This window comes from Oncorhynchus tshawytscha, linkage group LG09 (genome assembly GCF_018296145.1).
Source record: "Oncorhynchus tshawytscha isolate Ot180627B linkage group LG09, Otsh_v2.0, whole genome shotgun sequence".
NCBI classification, from domain to species: Eukaryota; Metazoa; Chordata; class Actinopteri; order Salmoniformes; family Salmonidae; genus Oncorhynchus; species Oncorhynchus tshawytscha.
The window spans coordinates 53,731,466-53,757,587 of record NC_056437.1 but is presented as its reverse complement, the minus strand read 5'-3'; the positions used below and the strand labels follow the sequence as shown (position 1 = coordinate 53,757,587).

At 40.8% G+C, this 26,122-nt stretch overlaps 1 protein-coding gene across 3 annotated transcripts in view; it reads left to right on the top strand.

The window, feature by feature from the left end:
- LOC112258127 (glucocorticoid receptor-like) overlaps positions 1-25,805 on the top strand; it is an 84,435-nt gene extending 58,630 nt beyond the window's left edge. For 2 of the 3 annotated variants that reach the window (XM_024432260.2, XM_024432261.2), the window contains exons 3-10: positions 377-543; positions 5,940-5,966; positions 14,485-14,601; positions 16,121-16,399; positions 17,439-17,583; positions 21,104-21,234; positions 24,275-24,432; positions 24,974-25,805. In XM_024432260.2, coding sequence (XP_024288028.1) covers positions 377-543; positions 5,940-5,966; positions 14,485-14,601; positions 16,121-16,399; positions 17,439-17,583; positions 21,104-21,234; positions 24,275-24,432; positions 24,974-25,147 — 1,198 coding nt within the window. In that variant the 3' untranslated portion in view covers positions 25,148-25,805. The remainder of the gene's footprint in view (positions 1-376; positions 544-5,939; positions 5,967-14,484; positions 14,602-16,120; positions 16,400-17,438; positions 17,584-21,103; positions 21,235-24,274; positions 24,433-24,973) is intronic. The other variant, XM_024432262.2, reaches the window with a different exon arrangement.
- The last annotated feature ends 317 nt before the right edge of the window (positions 25,806-26,122 follow it).

Here is a 26,122-nt window from a genome sequence, read left to right as displayed (position 1 = left end):
CCACTCTCTCGCTGTGTGGCTGGTAGCCTAGGGTAGGTCTGCCTCACCGCTCACATAGCCTAATGGAATTTCCAACACAATTCAACATAAGAAGCTCCTGACTAAAAAAAAAAATGTTTTGAAACGTTTTGACCCGCAATATAATTGTTCTGAACAGCAATACTGTTTTCATACCACCCGAAAGATGATTTTTTGGGGAGGTTCAACTGAGGTGAACTGACCCGAGGCAAGACTCTAGCCTTAAGCTGTCTGGATCAGAGCGATATTCATCTGTGATAAAAGCAAAATAAATGCTGTTGAAAAATGTATAAATACATTTTGAATTGATGTGATATCATTGTAAATAAGAATCTGTGTTGTATTTGTTGTGTTACAGTCCAACGGCCAGACCCGAGGCCAGCAGCTCCACATCTTCAGCCCCTGCCAAGCACAGCGGTCCAACCCATAAGATCTGCCTGGTGTGTTCTGACGAGGCTTCTGGCTGCCACTATGGAGTCCTCACCTGCGGAAGCTGCAAGGTCTTCTTCAAGAGGGCCGTTGAAGGTTGGTGACATAATAAACACTCACGCACACAACTCCATTCATGCACAGTCCTACCCTTCGTTGACCTACTATAGTAGAACATACATAAAGGCGAATCTATCGTGGTGATATGTACATTGAGTTCTGCAGTAGTACACTTATATGTCCTTTCGTTGACACTACATGTGGACACTATAAGTGTTTTCCTTACCTATAGGATAGCCTAGATACTAGAACAAAAGCATACCACTTGGTTCTTTATTCAAAATTCATTTGAGTATAATATTTTATTGAACAAATGTTCTTACATTTTTTTAAGATTAGGAGGAGAAACATTTTAGGTTCACACAATAATCAGAAAAGGTTGCCTTTATTACATCTGCTAGGGGTAGGCAAGTGTCTCATGGTGTTCCATAAGGCTGTGGTGTCTGTGTTGCTATTTTTGTGTCCAACCCATAATGTTCATATATTGTGCATTCGGAAAGTATTCAAACCTGATTGAGGGATTCGGTTAAATGCGGATGACACATTTCAGTTGGATGCATTCATTTGTCCAACTGACTAGGTATCCCCCTTTCCCTTCCCTTGACCTTTTCCACATGTAGTTACATTACAGCCTTATTCTAAAATGGACTCAATTGTTTTTTTCCTCATCAATCTTCAAACAATACCCCATAATGACAAAGCAAAAACAGTTCTGTAGAAATGTTTGCTAATTTATTAATAATGTCAAACTGAAATACCTTATTTACTTAAGTATTCAGTCCCTTTGCTATGAGACTCGAAATTGAGCTCCGGTGCATCCTGTTTCCATTGATCGTCCTTGATATATTCCTACAACTTGATTGGAGTCCACCTGTGGTAAATTAAATTGATCTCAGTGCCAGAGGCGTCACTGCAGTCCCTAGTTCGAATCCAGGCTGCATCACATCCGGCCGTGATTTGGAGTCCAATAGGGCGGTGCACAATTGTACCAGGTTTGGCTGGGGTAGGCCTTCATTGTAAATAAGAATTTGTTCATAACTGACTTGCCTAGTTAAATAAAGGTTAAATACAATGAGGTCAAAGGAATTGTCCGTAGAGCTCCGGGACATGATTGTGTCAAGGCATAGATCTGGGGAAGGGTACCAAAAAATGTCTGCAGCATTGAAGGTCCCAAGAACACAGTGGCTTCCATCATTCTTAAATGGAAGAAGTTTGGAACCACAAAGACTCTCCCTAGAGTTGGGGAAGTTAGGGTTAGGGAAGTGATCAAGAACCCGATGGTCACTTTGACAGAGCGCCAGCGTTCCTCTGTGGAGATGGGATAAACTTCCAGAAGGACAACCATCTCTGCAGCACTCCACCAGTCAGACCTTTTATAGTAGAGTGGCCAGACGGAAGTCACTCCTCAGGAAAAGTAAAATGACCAGCCTGCTTGGAGTTTGCCAAAAGGTACCTAAAAGACTCTCAGACCATGAGAAACAAGATTATCTGGTCTGATGAAACCAAGATTGAACTATTTGGCCTGAATGTCAAGCGTCACGTCTGGAGGAAACCTGGAACCATCCCTACAGTGAAGCATTGTGGTGGCAGCATATTGCTGTAGTGGTGTTTTTCAGTTGCAGGGACTGGGAGACTAGTCAGGATTGAGCGGAAATATGAACAGAGCAAAGTAGAGAGATCCTTGATGAAAACGTGCTCCTGAGCGCTCAGGACCTCAGTCTGGGGCAAAGTTCACCTTCCAACAGGACAACAACCCTAAGCGCACATCCAAGACAACGCAAGATTGGCTTCGGGACAATTCTCTGAATGTCCTTAAGTGGCCCAGCCAGAGTATGTACTTGAACCCCATCTAACATCTCTGGAGAGACTTGAAAATAGCTGTGCAGCAACGCTCCCCATCCAACCTGACAGAGCTTGAGAGGATATGCAGAGAAGAATGGGAGAAACTCTCCAAATACTGGTGTGCCAAGCTTGTAGTGTCATACCCAAGAAGACTCAAGGCTGTAATTGCTGACAAACTGGCTTCAACAAAGTACTGAGTAAAGGGTCTGAATACTTAAGTAAATGTGATATTTCTTCTTTTTTATACATTTGCAAAAATGTCATTATGGGGTATTGTGTGTAGATTGATGAGAATTATATATATATTTTTAATAAGGCAGTAACATAAAAGTGGTAAAGGTCAAGGGGTCTGAATTCTTTCTGAATGCATTGTATGCAACACTAGAATGGATTGTTTGCATCCTGTACCTCAGAACAGCCTGTCCAAACTACTGTTGGTCATTAGAATTACATGATCTGCTTACTTGTTCCATATGCGAGAGATGCTGTGGCGTTGTGTGTCTTGCTTTACATCTTCAAGGGGTTATCTTGACATGATCTTGAGTTTGTATTTTGCATTTTAGGAAAAAAAAGGTCTTTACATTAGTTTAATCTTTACATTAGTTTAAAAGGGCTATAGGAGTGAGTGAAGTGTGGCTGTTGTGGCACATGGAGCTAGATGATAAGGATGTGTGCTTTGCAGGAGGTGAACACACACAATGCTGCTCCCTCGCTGTGTTTTTTTGTGTATATAGCTTAGGCACTTCCTGCCAAACTAAGCATTTCCCCTCAAGGAAGTTGCCTTGTCATTCAGACCAGTGTCTGGAGTTAGTTGGACTCTTACATGCTGACCACACCGCTCGCTTCGCGTGCGTTCGCGTTCCTACACATACATGTTATTCAATCATTGCACCCACTCTGCTCACGCGCGTCAACAAGCGTCTGCTTAGCCAGGCGCTAAAATAGAACTTGGTTCTATTTGTGACTTTAACGTGTTGCAAGTCCCGCTTCTCCCATCTCCACATTGGTTTTTAGGAGCATATACCCGTGGGCCATCTCCTCATTGGTTTTTACGAACATATACCCACGTGGATGATTGAAAAATGAACTGAGGTCCACATTCCAGTCCAGTTGTTAGTGGTATTGCACCGTAAAGTTGGTTGACAACTGCCATATAAAGTCCGAAGAAGAAGCCTGAAGGAGGAGCGATTACTACAAAACTAACTTTTGCCCTTTTATCTGTGGATTAATTGTCAGAATAGAGGACCTTGTGCAACAGCAAGCTAGCTAGCTAAATTGCAATAAATGTTTAATGCTTTTCAACCTGTCCCAATTGAATATAGTTGGTTTAGAGTTCGTTTTGATATTTCAACATTCGTGTCCTGATCGCGGCTGGTGTGGGTGTACAAAATCACAATGTGCGCGAGCGGTCTGGTCAGCATGTTAGGCTATGGGACATGTCTAGTCAATCCTTGTTTTTATAGTAGTCTGAAAAAATTAATTGGCTATTTTCTTAGCCATCGCTATCTACTAAAAAAGTCTAACCACTGAACAATTTGATCAACGATTAAGGGGTAATCGAGTGAAACTGTAAATATGTGTGTTTGACTTGTATCCTACTGTATAACAGTGTATTTTATTTTTTAATGTACCATAATTTCCAGACTATAAACCGCTACTTTATTCCCACGCTTTGAACCTCGCGGTTTATTCAATGACTCGGCTAATTTATGGATTTTTCCCGCTTTCACAGATTAATGCCGCCAAAAAACTGAGCACTGTCACATAATGTGACGGAAATCAAGCGCGCTCAAACTTCCCATCATTCTGATTACGGTAGTAATTTTGTCACCCTCATCATGGCAAAGACACGGAGAAATGCATATGATGCAGCTTTCAAGTTGAAGGCGATCGATCTGGCTGTTGGAAAAGGAAATAGAGCTGCTGCACGGGAGCTTGGCCTTAATGAGTCGATGATAAGACGTTGGAAACAGCAGCGTGAGGAACTGACTCAGTGCAAAAAGACAAAAGCTTTCAGAGGGAAGAAAAGCAGATGGCCCAAAGTATTTGCAGCCACTCGACATCAGTGTAAATCGTGCATTTAAGGTGGTGCTCCGTGTTCAGTGGGAGGCTTGGATGACAAGTGGGGAGAAATCCTTCACTAAAACGGGCCACATGCGAAGAGCAATTTATGGTCAAGTCTGCCAGTGGGTCCTGACAGCGTGGAGCATTGTCAAAAAATCCACTATCATCAACGGGTTTCGAAAGGCTGGACTGCTGCGTGTTGAAGGGGCAGCATGAGCTCAGCGGGGAATTTGCCTCCGGATGAAAGTGATGAGAGCGGCAATGAAAACGATCCAACATCGTATGAAGCAATTCTGAGGCTATTCAACTCCGACACCGAAGGAGATGACTTCAGTGGTTTCAGTGCACAGGAGGAGGAAGATAGTGACCAATGACTTTCTTGGTTAGGCTACTGTTTAATTTTTGTTACAAGCCGTGTTTCGTTAAAGCCTATTTATTTTTGTTACAACGCTGTGTTTCGTTTAAAGGCTATGTAAAGTTAATTTGTTTCAATGTACCGGTAGGCACCTGCGGCTTATAGACATGTGCGGCTTATTTATGTACAAAATACATATTTTTTAAATAATTCAGTGGGTGCGGTTTATATTCAGGTGCGCTTAATAGTCCAGAAATTACGGTATCTTAAAGTTGCAATATGCATATCGCTCTGCCATTTCGTGGTTGCTAAAATTCTAATAGTTTGCCTAAATTCAGTTTGTGACAAAACAAGCAAGTATGGTGCAAGTGTGGAAAGTCATTGTACCATGAAAACCACATAAATAATTTTTTAACAACCAAAAATGTATTTGTTAGCCATCGCTCTCTCCTAAAAAAGAAGCTGGTGTACAAATCCCAAAGTAAAAGACACAAAAACTAAACTTAAGAACGGGAAGCATAGAAATGGCGCACACAGAACCGATCTACCGCTGCTTAGTGACAGATCTATAACTAACATTTCTGTGAATTTGATCAGGTCGCTCAGAAAGTTACATATTGCAGCTTTAACGTAGCATTGTTATTCCAAGCTCACTACCACAGTCACTACCAATGTACCAGTCACTACAATCCCTTTTGAAGTCCATTGAACTGTTCTGAATATTTGAAGTGGGCAGCAATGCTATTGTTACCCCTATTGTCATTGTTCATGGCCATCTGAATATTTGTATTTATGTTAATGTAGGTGTATTTACACTATAGTTTAACAACCATTTCATTCCCATGAAAGTGCATACGTGAGTGTGTTAATTGTATTCAAAATAATTGAAATGACTATCCATTTGTCAAATTAAAACCTTGAGTTTAAATATAAATATCAGATAGTGAAATTCAATATTTGAGCATGATTTTTTTTATTTCAAGGATAATCTCAACATATCGTATTACATTATTCAACTTAATGTTTACTGGTGTAAATGACCAAGTGAAAAATATATTTACCATTTGTAAAAATGCATTTGTATTACTTAGGTGTACTTTAAGCAATAAGATGTTATATCTGTTATTTGTCTTTCTTCCCCTATTCTATGGTTGATGTCGCTATGGTGAAGGATGGAGAGCACGACAAAACACAGATGGTAAATAAAACCCACCTTTAATAATGCTTCTACTTTATTAATGTCCCTCGATCACTCTACTGGAAATTTGATTTGACCTGATATGCAATATTAAACACCAACAGTCTCTCCTGTGCCCTCCTTTGCATGAATTTGTGATTTGATCATTCATCATCTAATTTGGCTTTAAATCCCATTTTAATTCCTGCTTGGAATATGGGTCTATTATCACTTCGCTGGGAGAGTTAATTGAGAAATGTATTTATGCACAAAACCCAATAGCGTTATAACTGCAATGATTCTAATGATTTGTGTGCACTTGATCAAGTTGTCATCCTAAATTTTAAAAATGCACTTCACATTATTTGCTTTTACTGGATAATGTCTTTGTGAATGTGTAAGTAGCAACGGTCATCAAAATTGTTAAAAGGTTTTAGAAACAATTGTAATAAATGCAACAGTTGGACAATGGATTACTTTTTATAATCCATCAGCTATTAACTAAATTATAGCACATAAAACTTTTGCCTGGCTATCTACTCCGATTTCAGAGCACTCTCGCCTGAGTGTGCCAGATCGCAGAATAACTGACGGATTTATCGAACACTCAACAACCCATTGAATATGGCCGGTGTTAGTAAACATCGTCAAAAAAAGCGTGAATAAATTGTTGCCAGTAACATAGTTGCAGTCACCAATGCTCTGGATAACATAAAAACAGCCTTACCAGCTCTGCTAGGGTGAGTGAGCTGTTCTCTCATATGTCTGGAAGTACTGTAGCTGGCAAGCTAGACCATGTTAGCCAGTTAGCTTGGGAGCTTGACTGCTGTTGTTAGGTCAGAAGGCTCGGTTCAACCCTACTCCATAGCCAGAGCGTCCAGTATGAACGCTCCTAGAGCGAAACGCTCTGAATTTTACGAACGCCCAGGTTGCACTCTGACACTCCAGATTGAATTTACAAATGCACCCGTAGTATAAACCAGCCTTTAGACTTTGGTTGTTTAGTACATGGCCTCACATGTGAATGCTTATATAGATGGGTGGGGCTAAGGCTTAAGAGGGTTTGAGCAATGCTAAATGGGTATAGACAAAGAGCTAGGTTTACAGTAGGTTTACCAAAACATTAATGGGCCATTTTCTCAAAAGTGAGGTTACAAGCTTATCAACTTTCAAAGCAGAAATACTTTCCAATTGTTCCTCAACTGTAGTGTATGATATACAATTTTCTAGCTGCTCTGAGTCACTACTTTTATCCAATGTAAAAAGAAAAACACAATCTCAAATTTTGCCACAGGTCTGCATCCACAGAACAGGGGTGCATCCACCAAACACTTGCTCTGTCTAACCTACATGCACTCACCTGCACTGTCTAGACTGCCTCATTAATGACTGTTGTTGTTACGTTCTCTTGTATAATTCAACAAGTGTGTCAATAGCAGGATACCCTCTAATTAAAAATGAACACGCTTGGCTCTAGAGTACACCTATCTAAACATACTTTACATTGTTTGCGAAACCAGACATACAGTGCATTCGGAAAGTATTTGGACCCGTTGACTTAATACACGTTTTGTTGCGTTACAGCCTTATTCTAAAATGGATTAAATTGTTAATTTTCCTCATCAATCTATATACAATACCCCATAATGATGAAGCAAAAACAACTTTTTAGACATTTTTGCAAATGTATTAAAAACAAATTTACTTAATTATTCAGACCCTTTACTCATTACTTTGATGAAGTACCTTTGGTAGCGATTAGACCCTCAAGTCTTCTTGGGTATGATACCAAAAGCTTGGCACACCTGCATTTGTGGAGTTTCTCCCATTCTTCTCTGCAGATCCTCTCAAGCTCTGTCAGATTGGATGGGGAGCATTGCTGCACAGCTATTTTCAGGTCTCTCCAGACCTCTCCATGTTAGAAGGGGTTCAAGTCCTGGCTTTGGCTGGGCAACTCAAGGACATTCAGAGACTTGTCCCAAAGCCAATCCTGCGTTGTCTTGGCTGTGTGCTTAAGGTCGTTGTCCTGTTGGAAGGTGAACCTTCACCCCAGTCCTGAGCGCTCTCTGGTAGGTTTTCATCAAGGATCTCTCTGTACTTTGCTCTCTCTGTACTTTGCTCTGTTCATCTTTCCCTTAATCCTGACTAGTCTACCAGTCCCTACCGCTGAAAAACATCCCCGCGGCATTATGCTGCCACAACCATGCTTCACTGTAGGGATGGTGCCAGGTTTCCTCCAGACGTGACGCTTGGCATTCAGGCCAAAGAGTTTAATCTTGTTTTCATCAGACCAGAGAATCTTGTTTCTCATGGTCTGAGAGTCCTTTAGGTGCTTTTTGGAAAACTCCAAGTGGGCTGTCATGTACCTTTTTTGAGGCCACTCTACCATAAAGGCCTGGTTTGGTTGAGTGCTGCAGAGATAGTTGTCCTTTTGGAAGGTTCTCCCATCTCCCCAGAGAAACTCTGGAGCGGTGTCAGAGTGACTATCGGGTTATTGGTCACGTCCCTGACTAAGGCCCTTCTCCCCCGATTGCTCAGTTTGGCCAGGCGGGCAGCTCTAGGAACTGTCTTGGTCTTTCCAAACTTCTTCCATTTAAAAATGATGGGGGCCACTGTGTTCTTGGGGACCTTCAATGCTGTAGACATTTCTTTGGTACCCTTCCCCAGATCTGTGCCTTGACACAATCCAGTCTCTGTGCTCTACGGACAATTCCTTCGACCAAATGGCTTGGTTTTAGCTGTAACATGCACTGTCAACTTTATAAAGACAGGTGTGTGCCCTTCCAAATCATGTCCAATCAATTGAATTTACCACAGGTGGACTCAAACCAAGTTGTAGAAACATCAAGGATGATCAATGGAAACAGGATGGACCTGAGCTCAATTTCGAGGCTCATAGGAAATGGTCTGAAGACTTATGTAAATAAGGTATTTCTGTTTTTATTTGTATAAATTAGAAAACATTTCTAGAAACCTGTTTTTTTTTTGTGTAGGTTGATGAGGATTTTAATTTTTTATTTAATCTATTTTAGAATAAGGTTGTCAGGTAAGAAAATGTGGGAAAAGTTGAGGGGTCTGAATACTTTCCGAATGCACTGTATCACTATAATTCGAGTGTCCATTTTCAGAAGTTGTTTTCATTTCCACGCATCTAATTTGTAAACATTTCAACTGTATTAAATTATTACTTTTTTCAGTTCCACAGAAAATTAACAACCATCAAAATAAGGTTGTTTTTCTTACCTTTCTTGTGATGTAAGTGTGTTATTAGTGACAATACAATATATATATTTTTAAGGTCAATCATACCAACAAGTGCCTTCAGAAAGTATTCTTACCCCTTGACTTATTCCACATTTTGTTGTTACAGCCTGAATTGAAAATGTATTAAATATTATTTTTTCACACCCATCTACACACAATACCCCATAATGACAAATCAAAAACATGTTTTTAGAAATGTTAGCACATTTATTGATATACAGAAGTACATTTATGTAAGTATTCACACCGCTGAGTCAATACATGTTAGAATCACCTTTGGCAGTGATTACAGCTGTGAGTCTCTAAGCTTTGCACACCTGGATTTTACAATATTTGCATTATTGTTTTAGTTCTTCAAGCTATGTCAAGTTGGTTGTTGATCATTGCTAGACAGCCAAGCCTTGCCATAGATTTTCAAGCCTTGCCATAGATTTTCAAGACAATGGTCAAAATGGTAACTAGGCCTCTCAGGAACATCCAGTGGCATCTTGGTAATCAACTACAGTGTATATTTGGCCTTGTGTTTAGGTTATTGTCCTGCTGAAGATTCATTTATTTCCCAGTGTCTGTTGGAAAACAGACTGAACCAGGTTTTCCTCTAGGATTTTGCCTGTGCTTAGCTCTATTCTATACCATCTTAACCGCTGTGAAATGTATTTTCCATAACCATCTTAGACTTGCTTTGAATAAAAATGGCAGATCTATACCTCACTTTCTATGTGAATTTGGTCAGGTCTCCCAAAATATTACATATTGCAGCTTTAGTCACCATTGGCCTCATGGTGAAATCCCTGAGCGGTTTCCTTCCTCTCCGGCAAATTAGTTTGTAAGGACGCATGCATATTTGTAGTGACTGCGTGTAAAGTGTAATTAATAACTTAATTAATAACACCATGCTCAATGGGATATTCCATGTCTTTCTTTTTTTTACCCATCTACCAATAGGTTCCCTTTGCTAGTCTCTAAAAAACCTCCCTGGTCTTTGTGGTTTAATCTGTACTTAAAATTCACTGCTCGACTGAGAATTGTATGTGTGGGGTATGGTAGCAAGATTATGTTATAATACTTTAATTGCATCATGGTTGTTTTATTCAACATAATAGAGTATTCTTAACTATTGTGTGTGTGTGTGTTCTACTGAGGATGGGCCTCTGGGAGATAACACTGACAGGAGATTTGCCATGTCTTTTGGGTGATAAAACCTAAAGAGCATTCCAGAGCATGAGTTAATGTTTCTGTTCTATACCGTACCAGGGAGAGATGGCTCCAGTTTGGAGTCGGAGGGACAGACACTGGTCTCTATACAATGAAAACTGTTGACACAGCAGATACTGTCTGCTATGTATAATAGGTATCTTTCATACAAATCTTAACCTTGTGACCCATTCTATATATCTGTTGTTCCTCATGTAGGTTGAAAGAGGTGTAATCTTGGCTATAAAAGACCGTTGTACTTTTGTCTCGCCGCTCTCAACGGATCATCAGAAACGGTGATTCGTCGACCAGCCATCGCTATTGCAAAGCTCTCACTATTAAAGATTTAGTTTAAGTATAACTCTTATGTGACTTCTTAAGAAATGTTTGACTCATTAACTTATTTAGGCTTGCCATAACAAAGGGGTTGAAAACATATTGACTCATTTCAGCCTTTCATTTTTATTAATTGTACAAAATGGGAAAAACACAATTCAACATTGACGTTATATGGGGGTTTAATCCTTTTTAAATTCAGGCTTTAACACAACAAAATGTGGAAAGAGTCGAGGGGTGTGAATACTTTCTGACGGTAAGACATAGCATGATATTGTGTATAAACGCACCCCTGGGATTCTCGCAGCAGCTCTCTTACTAACAGGACACCCAAGTAATGTTTGGATGGCAATTGCTTCCAACAAGAGTTCCCGTCCCTCTTCCATCTCCCACTATTTCCATTCATCCTGATCATGTTCTTAGTAGGACTGGAGGTAGCCTGGCAAACAGGGCTAGCCTCGCACCTCCAGCCAAGTCCTCTTCACTAGCCTATAGTATGACGAAGGGATTAGAGAGCGGATGCTTCTGGGATTCAGCTGGCACTGTTTGTTTAGTTTATGGGTGGACTGTTTGCACTGCTGTTTGCAATAGCTGCTGTTCCCATGGCTGCAGTTGTCACTAGTTACCACAGCCACAAATGGCTTAACCCCGCCTATTTCTCTTCTTAAAGGTAGACTCGGCAAAATGACATTGCCACGGGCAGCACCGGAGATATTGAGAAGAGCGAGATTCAACACTTCGCTCTCACAAAGTCACACAGTGTCTACGCATGTACACAGGTTCGCTTCACGCTATTCACGGCACGGTAGTCAGGGCACCAAAACAGCTGAGAAGTTGAGCCTCACTCTTCAACGCTCTTACGCTATATATACAAAAGTATGTGTACACCCCTTCAAATTATTATTTTTATTTTTTATATTATTTTATTTATTGACTATCCGAAACATACAATATACTTGCAGTGAAGCCGCTCAACAACTACATCATACCAGTCATTCAACGGATTCCCATTCAGAGCGACACACAGAAGCAATGGTCAATGGACAGATCTACCACCAGGACAAAAACGTGAACCTGAACCCTCCAAGATCCCCCCCCCACTGTTCCCCAATAGCTGTCCCTGAACCATTCGAGACTCCTCCCACAGTCGTCCCTCCAAGAAGAAAAATTTAAAATACAATTAATTCCATTCCCCACCCCAAAGAACCCCCCCAATGCACCAACAACCAAGAGAATTAACTAAAAAGAAACAAGGAAAAGACAGAAGAAAACAGCAAATAACAATGCAAAAAATTATAATAAAAGAAAATAATACATTTTGAACAAAGGACATCAAGGACAACTAAAATCATATCAACAATGTGCATGTCTGGCACTATTACATGTATGTGTGTGTTCTTGTATGTGTTTATTTGAATGAGTGTGTGTGTGTGTGTGTGTGTGTATATGCATGTGTACAAACACCTGCATGGCATCAGCCTATCTCCCATATTTTGACATTTCTCTTTAACTTCTTGCGTCGAGCCATCCCGGATCCGGGATCGTGAATATAGCCTCAAGCTCATTACCATAACGCAACGTTAACTATTCATGAAAATCGCAAATGAAATTAATATGCTAGCTCTCAAGCTTAGCCTTTTGTTAACAACACTGTCATCTCAGATTTTCAAAATATGCTTCTCAACCATAGCAAAACAAGCATTTGTGTAACAGCTAGCGCAGCTAGCGTAGCATTTAGCGTAGCATTTAGCGTTAGCATCAGCAGGCAACATTTTCACAAAAAACAGAAAATCATTCACATAAAATCATTACCTTTGAAGAACTTCAGATGTTTTCAATGAGGAGACTCTCAGTTATATAGCAAATGCTCAGTTTTTCCTGAAAGATTATTTGTTTAGGAGAAATTGCTCCGTTTAGTGCGTCACGTTTGGCTACCAAAAAAAAACGAAAATTCAGTCTTCAAAACACCAAACTTTTTTCCAAATTAACTCCATAATATCGACTGAAACATGGTAAACGTTGTTTAGAATCAATCCTCAAGGTGTTTTTCACATATCTCTTCATGATATATCGTTCGTTGAAAGCCTCCTCTCTCCTCTCAATCACTGGATGACTGCGTGCAGCTTGTAGATTACGCACCAATTTAGACAAAGGACACCGGGCGGACCCCTGGTAAATGTAGTCTCTTATGGCCAATCTTCCAATGATATGCCTACAAATACGTCACAATGCTGCAGACACCTTGGAGAAACGAAAGAAAGGGCAGGCTCATTCCCGGCGCAATCACAGCCATATAAGGAGACAATGGAAAACAGAGCTTCAAAAATTCTGCCCATTTCCTGGTTAAAGTTTCATCTTGGTTTCGCCTGTAGCATGAGTTCTGTGGCACTCACAGATAATATCTTTGCAGTTTTTGGAAACCTTAGAGTGTTTTCTTTCCAAAGCTGTCAATTATATGCATAGTCGAGCATCTTTTCGTGACAAAATATTGGGCTTAAAACGGGCATGTTTTTTAAATCCATAAATTAAAAGAGCGCCCCCTATATCCAAGAAGTTAACCACGTGCCTGAACTTAAATTCATAACCAGACATGTTTTTGACGATATAGCCAATTTTTGGGGTATTTGGTATTTTATTAGGATCCCCATTAGCTGTTGCAAAATCAGCAGCTCGTCTTCCTAGGGTCCACATAAAACATGAAACATAATACAGAATGACAAAATACAGAACATCAATAGACAAACAGCTCAAAGACAGAACTACATACATTTTTAAAAAGGCAAACAGCCTACATATCAATGCATACATAAAAACTGTCTCGGTCAAATAGGGGAGAGGCGTTGTGCAGTTTTATGTGTTTTGAAACCAGCTTTGCTGTTTATTTGAGCAATATGAGATGGAAGGAAGTTCCATGCAATAAGGGCTCTATATAATACTGTATGCTTTCTTGAATTTGTTCTGGATTTGGGGACTGTGAACAGAATTTTGACTTAGAGGCTGAGTTAGCACTGCATTACAGTTTGCTGGATTTGACGTTGCAGGTTCCAGGTTGGCATTGTTCTGCAGAGCTTTGGCTGTGTTCCTCTGTAAACATTTTCAACTACCTTTCACTAAATGTGACATTATTACATTATTTTAAAACGTTTTTTAAAAAGATATCACATCAATAGGAAGATTGTCCTGTAGCATTTGATTTCATTAATAAGTTTTCTTTATTAGTTGGTTTTAAAAGTGTTATCAGTATATTAATAGATTAACTAGGGTCCTTTTTTTAAAACAGTGAAATGTTGTAAGGGACCACTGAGTTGGTTACGTGTTGCTTATATTATAGTATGACCTCAAGGAATTTGTTAATCTGGCAAAAGATTATGTTCTGCTGACATTATCCAGGCTCTGTCAAACAATCAACCCCCACTCATTTAAAACTACTAATCTGACTTCAGACACATGGTCAACAGCTAAAAACACTACACCCAGAGCATAGGCAGAGTATAAAAAGAATAAGTTAAAATCTCTTCATCCCTGTTTAAAAAAACTTAGGCTACTATTTTGGCTGGCCGTGGAGGGGTGTCAACCACAGAAAGTGAACGAGCTGTCACCTTAAGTGTTGGCTGCTGACTGTTATGTCATGAGGCCGGCAGACAGGTGTTTAGTCACAGGTGTTTGGTGTGGTGGCAACCTGTAGTGCTTGGGCTAATCATCTTCAACCCTCTTGCTAGTAATTACCTTATTCCTCCATCGCCAGGACAACACAACTATCTGTGTGCCGGGAGGAATGACTGCATCATAGACAGGATCCGCAGGAAGAACTGTCCGGCGTGCCGCTTCCGCAAGTGTCTCCAAGCAGGGATGAACCTGGAAGGTAAGTGGCACCAACACATTCACATTCATATTGTTCCCATATAAGTGGAAGTGTAGTGTATATACACCGTTTTATGGCAAGCATAGTTATTCAGCAAAGTTTAATCAGAGGACATTTTCAGAATGTGTTCTCTCTGAAAGGCAGGGCTTTATATGTTTTGTTCTCTATAGAGGTTGTGATTAGGGGTAGGATTTAGTATTGGATTCACATAAATCAGTAGAGGGCCTTGATTCCCAGAGTTTATGTTGACATGAGCTAACCTAATGTATCATCTCTGGCCCAGTGTTTCAAACAAGGGTCAGAGCCAGTGATCAACAACAATCATTCGCTCACACCCAGTTCCTCTCATGTCCCTGAGCCATAGAAAGATAGAAAGCTCACGTTAGCTCTACTCTGCCACTGTGGACTTCAACAAAAAAATGGTAATGGACAATAGTTCACGTTGATGCACTTCTTGTTATTTATATATGTTCATCAATTCAGTGCTGCAGGGTATGAAATTGTTAATGATTTAGATGTACGAATCAGAGTGGGCGGAAAAAATACATTGACGTATGCGGGTGCATCAGCAGACAACCAAAACCTGGGGACGTACCAGAAAGGCTCTTAGTTGCCATAGAAACATTTATGGAGGAAATGAAAAAAGGAGGGGGGAAAAATACATAATTTTTGATGGTAACCCTCTCAACCGGAGGCATTCAGCACATATTGTAACAGAAAAGATAAATCGATCAAAGTTTTTAAACAAATCCAAAATACATTTTTTTTTTTGTGTTGTGCTGCTCTTTTTAAAGACCCATAGAAATACACAAGAAAGTAAGTTTCTTCGTTTCAATGAATAAAACCTTGAACTCTGTACCCTTTTGAAGCGTAACACAATGTGGATGACCTACCTTTATGCACAAACTGTAGCTGAGGTAATCTGATAAAGCATCTTATAGGCTGCATATTTTTGTTATGAATAGGGTATGTGTGGTCTATACACTGTCACCACCTGGGTTAGGTGGGAAACAATAGCTAGCCATAACCCTCTAAGGTCGATGTCCACGCCCCCGCGGAAATCAAATTAGCATAATAAAACAATCCCCCTGAAAATAAGGGGTTAAATATTTTTTATATATTTTTTTAAATAACAAATGTTTCCTGATCTTTCTTATATCTCTTAGATATAGGACAGACACTCAGAACAAACTTCCTTTTGAATTTTTTGGGACGGATGATCTGTTCCATGTAGTGAATCTGTTATTCAATGCATTTGTATGGGCAAATAGCAGTAAGGGGAAAAGTAATTGTTGAATCAAATTTTTTTTTGATACGTCAAGGAGTCTTAAAATTCTATATCAAATCGCTAAATGATCCTTGGTATGACCTTCTTAAAACAATTTCATATAGCTTAGTAGAACCCCCCCACCACCCTCTGGCTTAGACAGGGCTTAGAGTGTTATGGGTTAACAGAGAAAATGACTGATTAGCGCTTTCTTCTCTCTATTCTCTTGCTCTCTCTTCTCGGTCTTTGCAGCAAGGAAAAACAAGAAGCTGATCCGATTTAAAGGTCAGCAGGCCACAACAGAGACAAACGCTCCCGCACCTGATGAAAGGGCCTGCACCCTGATCCCAAAGTCCATGCCCCAGCTGGTGCCCACCATGCTGTCTCTGCTTAAAGCCATTGAGCCAGAGGCCATTTACTCTGGCTACGACAGCACCATCCCCGACACCTCCACCCGCCTTATGACCACCCTCAACAGGTTGGGCGGACAGCAGGTCGTTTCAGCTGTCAAGTGGGCCAAGTCCCTACCAGGTAAGACCACCTGGTACACCTCCATTAACACTGACCATAGACAGCAGGGACCATTGTAGCACTAATTTGACTAACCATAATGGGCTAGGCTTGGTCCATTCCGTTTCAACTCAGGTGAATTCAGGAAATGAACTAGGTCTAAATCAAGTCAATCCAGTGACTTTCAAATTAATTATAATATTTTCAATTCATCTCATGATTTTCTATTTTATCGATCATGGAATGGGATTGAGTTGACACCCAGCCCCTAATCATGAGAAAGAAGGCACATGGTTTGGTAATCGCCCCCAAGTATTTACTCTCTGCCTTGGTCTCGCCCAGCAGCCAGCTAGCATGGAAGGGAAGGACTTGTGGAGAAATTAACCACTGAGTGGTTAAGCAAATATGATCTGAAAAGACTTTCAACACTTCCACTTTTGAAGTGTCAACAGTGAGAGACAATTGAACTGCAATTAAAGGCCACTTTCAGGGCTACAGACTGCAACCATTTAGTCACATTTGGCGACCCTTTGACTTGGTTGTCCAAGTAAAAGTTTTACTTGGTCGCATCAGTGTGTGCTGCACATTCTACATGGTCACTACATGGCTGCAATACAGTGTATTGGAATTACACTGGCCGATCTTAGTCTCTATGGGGCTCCTGAGTGGCGCAGCGGTCTAGGGCACTGCATCTAAGTGCTCGAGGCGTCACTACAATCAGATGTCCGTCCTGTCTCCCTGTAGCGCTGTCTTAGGCGTCTCACAGTACGGACATTGCAATTTATTGCCCTGGCCACATCTGCAGTCCTCATGCCTCCTTTCAGCGTGCCTAAGGCACGTCCAAGCAGATGAGCAGGGACCCTGGGCATCTTTCTTTTGGTGTTTTTCAGAGTAACTATGACCTTAATTGCCTACCGTCTGTATGCTGTTAACGACCGTTAACGACAGGGTCCTGAAAAAGGGACGTAGATTTTTTTTGATGAGTTTATATTACTCAAAAGACCAACACTAACAACACTGCAATCCTGAACAATGATCTGTGTGTTGTCTGTTCGTGCAGGGTTCCGGAACCTTCACCTGGATGATCAGATGACTCTGCTGCAGTGCTCCTGGCTGTTCCTCATGTCATTCGGCCTGGGCTGGCGCTCCTACCAGCAGTGTAACGGGGGTATGCTGTGCTTCGCCCCTGACCTGGTTATTAATGAGTAAGTCCAGAGCATCAGAGACACCTGGGAGGGCTGAAGCTGGCTGGGGGCTCTGGAGATGAGAAAGGTAGCCTGGTTGGTGGATGGATTTCTATAGATAGCTAGTTCAAGCAGAGCCTTTCTGGAGGGAGGGAAGGAAAGCTATATTGCTGGAATAAAAAATGTAGGTCTACCAAAAGTCTACACCCCCTTTAACTTTTTTCACCTTTTGTTGCATTACAATGTTAGATTGAAATATATATATATATATATACAGTGCCTTGCGAAAGTATTCGGCCCCCTTGAACTTTGCGACCTTTTGCCACATTTCAGGCTTCAAACATAAAGATATAAAACTGTATTTGTTTGTGAAGAATCAACAACAAGTGGGACACAATCATGAAGTGGAACGACATTTATTGGATATTTCAAACTTTTTTAACAAATCAAAAACTGAAAAATTGGGCGTGCAAAATGATTCAGCCCCCTTAAGTTAATACTTTGTAGCTCCACCTTTTGCTGCGATTACAGCTGTAAGTCGCTTGGGGTATATCTCTATCAGTTTTGCACATCGAGAGACTGACATTTTTTCCCTTTCCTCCTTGCAAAACAGCTCGAGCTCAGTGAGGTTGGATGGAGAGCATTTGTGAACAGCAGTTTTCAGTTCTTTCCACAGATTCTCGATTGGATTCAGGTCTGGACTTTGACTTGGCCATTCTAACACCTGGATATGTTTATTTTTTAACCATTCCATTGTAGATTTTGCTTTATGTTTTGGATCATTGTCTTGTTGGAAGACAAATCTCCGTCCCAGTCTCAGGTCTTTTGCAGACTCCATCAGGTTTTCTTCCAGAATGGTCCTGTATTTGGCTCCATCCATCTTCCCATCAATTTTAACCATCTTCCCTGTCCCTGCTGAAGAAAAGCAGGCTAAACCATGATGCTGCCACCACCATGTTTGACAGTGGGGATGGTGTGTTCAGGGTGATGAGCTGTGTTGCTTTTACGCCAAACATAACGTTTTGCATTGTTGCCAAAAAGTTACATTTTGGTTTCATCTGACCAGAGCACCTTCTTCCACATGTTTGGTGTGTCTCCCAGGTGGCTTGTGGCAAACTTTAAACAACACTTTTTATGGATATCTTTAAGAAATGGCTTTCTTCTTGCCACTCTTCCATAAAGGCCAGATTTGTGCAATATACAACTGATTGTTGTCCTATGGACAGAGTCTCCCACCTCAGCTGTAGATCTCTGCAGTTCATCCAGAGTGATCATGGGCCTCTTGGCTGCATCTCTGATCAGTCTTCTCCTTGTATGAGCTGAAAGTTTAGAGGGACGGCCAGGTCTTGGTAGATTTGCAGTGGTCTGATACTCCTTCCATTTCAATATTATTGCTTGCACAGTGCTCCTTGGGATGTTTAAAGCTTGGGAAATCTTTTTGTATCCAAATCCGGCTTTAAACTTCTTTACAACAGTATCTCGGACCTGCCTGGTGTGTTCCTTGTTCTTCATGATGCTCTCTGCGCTTTTAACGGACCTCTGAGACTATCACAGTGCAGGTGCATTTATACGGAGACTTGATTACACACAGGTGGATTGTATTTATCATCATTAGTCATTTAGGTCAACATTGGATCATTCAGAGATCCTCACTGAACTTCTGGAGAGAGTTTGCTGCACTGAAAGTAAAGGGGCTGAATAATTTTGCACGCCCAATTTTTCAGTTTTTGATTTGTTAAAAAAGTTTGAAATATCCAATAAATGTCGTTCCACTTCATGATTGTGTCCCACTTGTTGTTGATTCTTCACAAAAAAAAAAAAAAATACAGTTTTATATCTTTTGTTTGAAGCCTGAAATGTGGCAAAAGGTCGCAAAGTTCAAGGGGGCCGGATACTTTCGCAAGGCACTGTATATATGAATATATATATATATATATTCAATTTGTCCATTGATCTACACAATACTCCATGTCAAAGTGAAAAGATAATTCTGAATATAAATGAATAAAAATTCAATAACTAAAATATAGTTGTTGCATAAGTATTCACCCCCTTTGATTAGGCCAGCCTAAAATAGTTAAGAAGTAAACATTTGTGTTAACAAATCACATTCGTTATATGGACACACTCTGTGTGACATGATTTTTTGAATGACTACCCCTTCCTCTTTCCCTCATACATATACCATCTGTAAGTCCCTCAGTCAAGTATTGAATTTCAAGCACAGATTCAACTACAAAGACCAGGGAGCTTTTCGAAAGTCTCATAAAAAAGGTCAGTAATCTGTAGATGGGTAATAATAACAAATCAGACATATAATGTCTTTAGTCATTAAGTTAATAATTCTGCTGTGGATGAAGTATTAAAGCATCCAGACACATCAGATGCAGTCATTTTTCTGAAATAAGCTGCAGGACAGGAAGGAAACTGCTGAGGGATGTTACCATGAGGCCATTGGTGATTTTTAAACCAGCTATAGAGTTCAATGGCCGTGATGGGAGAAAACTGAGGATGGATCAATGACGTAAATTACAGAGTGGAAAGAATACAAATATATAGAATACAAATATTCCAAACAACAAGACACTACAGTAATACTGCAACAACAAACAAAAAACATGTCAAAGGAATACACTTTTTGGCCTAAATGCAAAGCCTTATGTTTAGGGAAAACACAATACATAACTGAGTAACTGCCTCCTCATTTTCAAGTATGGTGGAGGCTGCATCATGGTATGGGTATGCTTGACATCGGCAAAGACTGGGGAGTTTTTCAGGATGAAAAGAAACCAGATGGAGCTAAGCGCAGGAAAAATTCTAAAGGAAAACCTGCCTCGGTTTGCTTTACACCAGACACTGGGAAAGGAATTCAACTTTCAGCAGGATAATAACATTAAACACAAAAGCCAGATCTAGAGTGAAGTTGCTTACCGAGAAGACAGTGAATCTTCCTGAGTGGACAAGTTACAGTTTTGACTTAAATCTGCTTGAAAATCTATGATAAGAATAGAAGATTGCTGTCTAGCCATGAATCCCAACAACTTGACAGCTTGAAGAATTTTGAAAAGAATATTGAGAAAATATTGCACCATACAGGTGTGCAGAGAAAGCTCTTTTCCCAAGAAGTCTGCAAAAGGTGTTTCTAACATGTATTGACTCAGGGGGTGAACACTTACCTAATCAAGTTCTATTAGTGTTTTATTCTTCATTTAATTTTTTTTTTTTTTTAAGTACAAATGTTCTTCCACTTTGACATTAGAGTATTTTGTGTAGATCATTGACAAAAAATGACAAATCCATTTTAATCCCACTTTGTAACACAATAAAATGTGATTAAATCCAAGTGGGGTGTTGACTTGGGTCGGGAAATCCTGTCCATTCTATTAGGGCTGATTTCTTAGCCCAGGTTCACAACACTCTGCATCTTCAGCAGTATTATAGGCATAACTGTCACTGTCATTATACACTATGTGAATTGCGGAGAGTGAAATGGGGTGTTGGTCTGATTATAACTGTCACTTTGTGTGTGTGTGTGTCTCAGTGAGAGGATGAAGCTGCCCTATATGACCGACCAGTGTGAGCAGATGCTGAAGATCTCCACTGAGTTTGTGAGGTTGCAGGTGTCCTACGACGAGTACCTGTGTATGAAAGTCCTGCTGCTGCTCAGCACAGGTATAACATATTTACATTTCAAATCTTAAATAACATAAATGAATCCATAGATTAAAACACTTATTCATTATGGCCGTCCGATGCAGTTTGCTGGGGAAAAGCAGAACACATTTTCCTGACTTCTCAGATGTGTTCAAAAATAAGTGGAGAAAAGAAAAAGAGGAGGGAAACCAGACAAACTGAAGCTTTTGAATGAGCTTTGTACAAATGAGGCCTCAGGAGGGGGAAAAAACTCCCAGCGTGACAAGCCATTACGAAACCATATTTAAGCAGAAGATACTATTTATTGCAACAGTGTTGACTGGGGAAAAAACGATTTTATGCCTTTGAAATTACTCAAAATGAGTGGTTTTGGAAAGCGCGCACACACTTAGTGTGTTTTGATTGCTTCCTAAGGAAATGAAAATTACATTTACATGCAGAGCTGTGCTTTTTTTTTTTAAACCAGTGAGCAATCTTCCTTGATTCTATTTCCAACCAGGACAGAATGTACATGTTTTCAAGTGTTTTATTTTGATTGGCTCATCGATAATGTTATCAACAGAATTCCAACTAGAAATGTAAAAGAAATACGCCAGGCGATCACTTTTGATCGATGTAGACGTATTGCCTGCTATTATAGACCTACAGTCCTCTCTCCTGTTAGTATTGTAAATAGTAGTGGTGTAACGGACCGGAGTTGATCCATGAACCGTGGATCAATTGCAAAATTTAACCAAGTGTGTGAAATACAGTTTTATTGCCGATGCAGAGTTGCAGTGAAAAGATAAAGACAGATGCGTGCTGTGTTTTACTCTGAAGCCTGAAGTTGTGTGTACTGTTCACGTGAACGGGGCATGTTGAATCCCAGTGAATCTATCCTGGAAGCTCGCGTTGCAAAAAGCAAAGAAGACAAAAGAGCAGTGACGGACATGGCTAGCGGAGGAGCTGAAGAACTGGAAAAGCCTCCCGCTTCATTTTAGTCTCATGTATGGGAGCATTTTGGCTTCCCTGTCAAATATGATGACGGAAGAAGGGGGTGGACAACACCATTACGGTGTGTAGGCATTGTGCCACAACAAAGCCGTATGATAATGGAAATACATCGAGCATGGCCACACATTTAAAGCGTCATCACCCTGGTGTGTCAGTGACTGGAGCCAACTCAGCCAAGAGAACATAACTTCTCACCACGGCATTTAAGCAGCCCTTTGCTTACTGCAGAATCAGACCAGGCTAAAGCCATCACCAAATCTATTGGGATGTTTATCACTGCAGACATGAGGCCATACTCTGTTGTGGAAAACAAAAGGTTTAAAAATATGGTGAAAGTGCTTGAGCCATGCTACGAAATCCCCTCACGCACCCACTTCAGTATGAAGACCGTGCCAGATCTTTATGAATAGGAAAATATCAAAATGGTCAAATAATTATCCAGGGCATCCTCTGTTGCCCTCACTATAGACGGGTGGACCTCCAGGGCAACGGAAAGCTACATGACTGTGACTGCTCACTACACCACAGAGGATTGGCAGATGCGAAGTCCGGTGCTACAGACCAGCCCCCTCCTATGAGAGTCACACAGGCACAAATCTGGCGCAGGTACTGCCAGGAGCATAGTGGAAGCTAGAGAGGCCCAATAGCAATATCCCAACCACCACAGATAATGCCAAGAACCAAGTAAGTGCAGTGATAGAAGCTGGACTGGTGCCACAGGTAGCTTGCTTTGCACGTGTGATCAATTTAGTATCCCGAAGGGGAATCTCAGTGAACCAGATGGACCACCTCCTTGGGAGGATCAGGAAGGTGGTTTATTTTTCCACCGGAGCACAACAGCCGCTCATGTGCTTAAGACCAAGCAAGAAATGCTACAGCTACCAACCCACAAGCTCATACACGATGTCACAACAAAATGACATGTTGGAGCGCTATCTTGAGCAGCAGGCAGTTTGTACACGCTGCACTGACAGACAACACCCTGAAAAAAAAATGAAGACATCGTCACCTTGTCTGATGATGACGTGAAAGTGGCAGAGGAGGTCCTCCAGGTGCTCAAACCCCTCAAAACGGTTACAACCCTATTGAGCACTGGAACTGCAACGTCTGTGTCCATGATCCTACCTCTGAAAACAAGGATTTCATTCACTATTGTTCAAAGGTATCATGCCTCATATTGCACTTTAATTTAACAATTGCGTATTGAATATTTTATTTTAAGATTTTATTTAAACATTGAAAAGTTTCTTGCTTTAAGTGTTCTTTAAGTAATAAATGGAGGGCAAAGTTATATTTGTCTCACTTTTTGGGGGTGGGGGGCTGATCCGAAAAATGATCCGATCCGTGACTCAAAACCGTGATCCGAACCGTGAGTTTTGTGATCCGTTGCACCATTTGTAAATAGTCATTTGTCAGTTATTCTAGACTGGAGGCATAAAATCCTTCTCTTTCATGTTTGAAAAAAGACATCACTAGCTACATCGAAACCAGAACAGTATACAGGGGAAAGCCAGTTTGTATCTCTCATCTGATAAGACAATTGGAGAGTATTTTACCTTTTTACCTCCTGTGTTGTTTTGCATAATCTCCTGTCCATTGAGTGCAGTTTTGCCTGGGCCCAAGTCCAAGATCCCAGAACCCTTCAGTCCAGGGTAGATCCTTCATCTGGCTCTCATCAGGGAAGAATGGGGCCTCATAAAACCCATTGTTACCTGTGGTTTTGCATATTTTCCATATACCTAAGTGTGGTTGTGATGGGACAGAGGGTGGTTTGTATGAGACTGTAGTGGCGAGACGTTAGTGGCAGGATTACGAGCAGTTTTCAGACTGGGAGACTCTCTGGGTAAAAACTGAAACCTAACCTAACTGAGTTTCTATTGTGTGAATATTGGTTGACTGAGTGAGGTTGCATCCTTGACATCCAAAACTCTTTATTATGCCTTTTTTTAACGACGGAGACGTGAGGACTATATTGACGTACATTGCCTACTAAAACAAATCATGCACGATGAGTAAGATGTTATGTCTGCTTGAACCCCTCCCTTGCTTGTTCCCCCCCCCACAGTACCAAAGGATGGATTGAAGAGCCAGGCTGTGTTTGATGAGATCCGCATGACCTACATCAAGGAGCTGGGGAAGGCCATCGTTAAGCGGGAAGAGAACTCCAGCCAGAACTGGCAGAGGTTCTACCAACTCACTAAGTTACTGGACTCCATGCAGGAGGTGAGTTTGAGCCCACCTGCTCCCACAGCCACACAACAGCATTCAGCAACACTCAGTAACACTTGCCAACATTTTCCAGGTAGTTATGGAACCCAGGACTATCCTGGCTTAATAAACACAAAGAAAATTAAATGAATGAGCGTACATGCATACTCATCACCTCTTCTACTCGTCAGCCTACCAATAAATCAACCTGTTTCCTCTTGGTTGGAGTACCTTATATCAGGGAGTCAAGTCTGGAAGAGTGTGACTTAAATACCTGTTAGAGATCCAATATGTATTAAGAGCAAGCAAGACTGTATTTGTGTGTGTGTATTTGTGAACCTCTTGAGTTAGAGATGAGACCGTTTGTAATAAATTCTATCTTAATTTTCCAGCTATGCTATCAATATCAAAGTTGTTCATCATGGCATCAATGAGTGGTTTGACATAGTGTGTGCTGTACCAAACTGTAGCTACGCACCCTGGCATTTTGCTCTGTTGTTGCCATTGTGCTCTTAGTGAAAGACCTCTAAAAAAAAATACCTGGTTGTTTCCACAGATGGTGGGGGGCCTCCTGCAGATCTGCTTCTACACTTTTGTGAATAAATCCCTTAGTGTGGAGTTCCCTGAGATGCTGGCCGAGATCATCAGCAACCAGATACCAAAATTCAAAGATGGGAGTGTCAAGCCGCTTCTGTTTCATCATGCCTTAAACCATGACACAATGCCTTAAAACCCCAGCCTCCCCTCACGCCAGCCAGACCCACCTGTTTTCCCTGCAGACGTCCCACCAGGTCCCCTACCAGTACGGATTAATGTAGTGAGAGTGTGCACTCAAATCGGTTCCCAGAGGACTTGGGTGGATATAGAATGTGAAAAAGAGAGAGAACAGGAGTGCAAGATTGACACTGACCATGAGCGACATGGCAACAAACTAACTGACCCTTCTGGATGAAACAAGGATTCAACTCTTCTGGAATCGTGTTTAGACCGTGAATCACTTCACACTTCAAAAGACTTGATCATTGTGAGATTGGAAGAATCAAATTTTAACAACAAAAAGAGAAAGGAATATTTTCTATTGATTTAATGCATGCACAGACCGCTGAAACGTTTACGCAAGAATATCAGAAAAGGGAAAACGTGCCTTTTTTTTTAGCTTTACAAGCTTTCCATAGCCATTTTTCTCAAACTGTCAAATGCAAGTATTTTGCATAGGAATTTAATATAAACACCTTTGTATGTATTTGTGTCTGTTCTCTTTCTAAGCAGCCATGTTTATTTTCTAAAATGTGTAGTTAAATGATCCCTGCAGTTTAAATGATCCCTGTAGTTAAATGATCCCCAGAAGTGAAGTGTACAGTAAATAATAAAACCAACAATATGTTCAATTCCATTCTCTGCAACCTTTCAGCAGTTGTTATGCTCAAACATTAGGTTGAATAGAATGTTCCTGCCCATGTCTGAGCGTATGTCACAGACAGTATATCAGGGTTCCCCAAAGTCAGTAATGGGCCCCCCTAGGTCCAAGTTTAGTTTTTTGCCCTAGGAATACACAGCTGGTTCAAATAACCAACTCATCATGAAGCTTTGACTATTCCAATCAGCGGTGTAGTGCTAGAGCAAAAAAACTAAATGTGCACCCAGGGGGGACCCCAGGACCGAGTTTGGGAAACCCAGTAGTATATCATAATTCAACAGTAAGAAA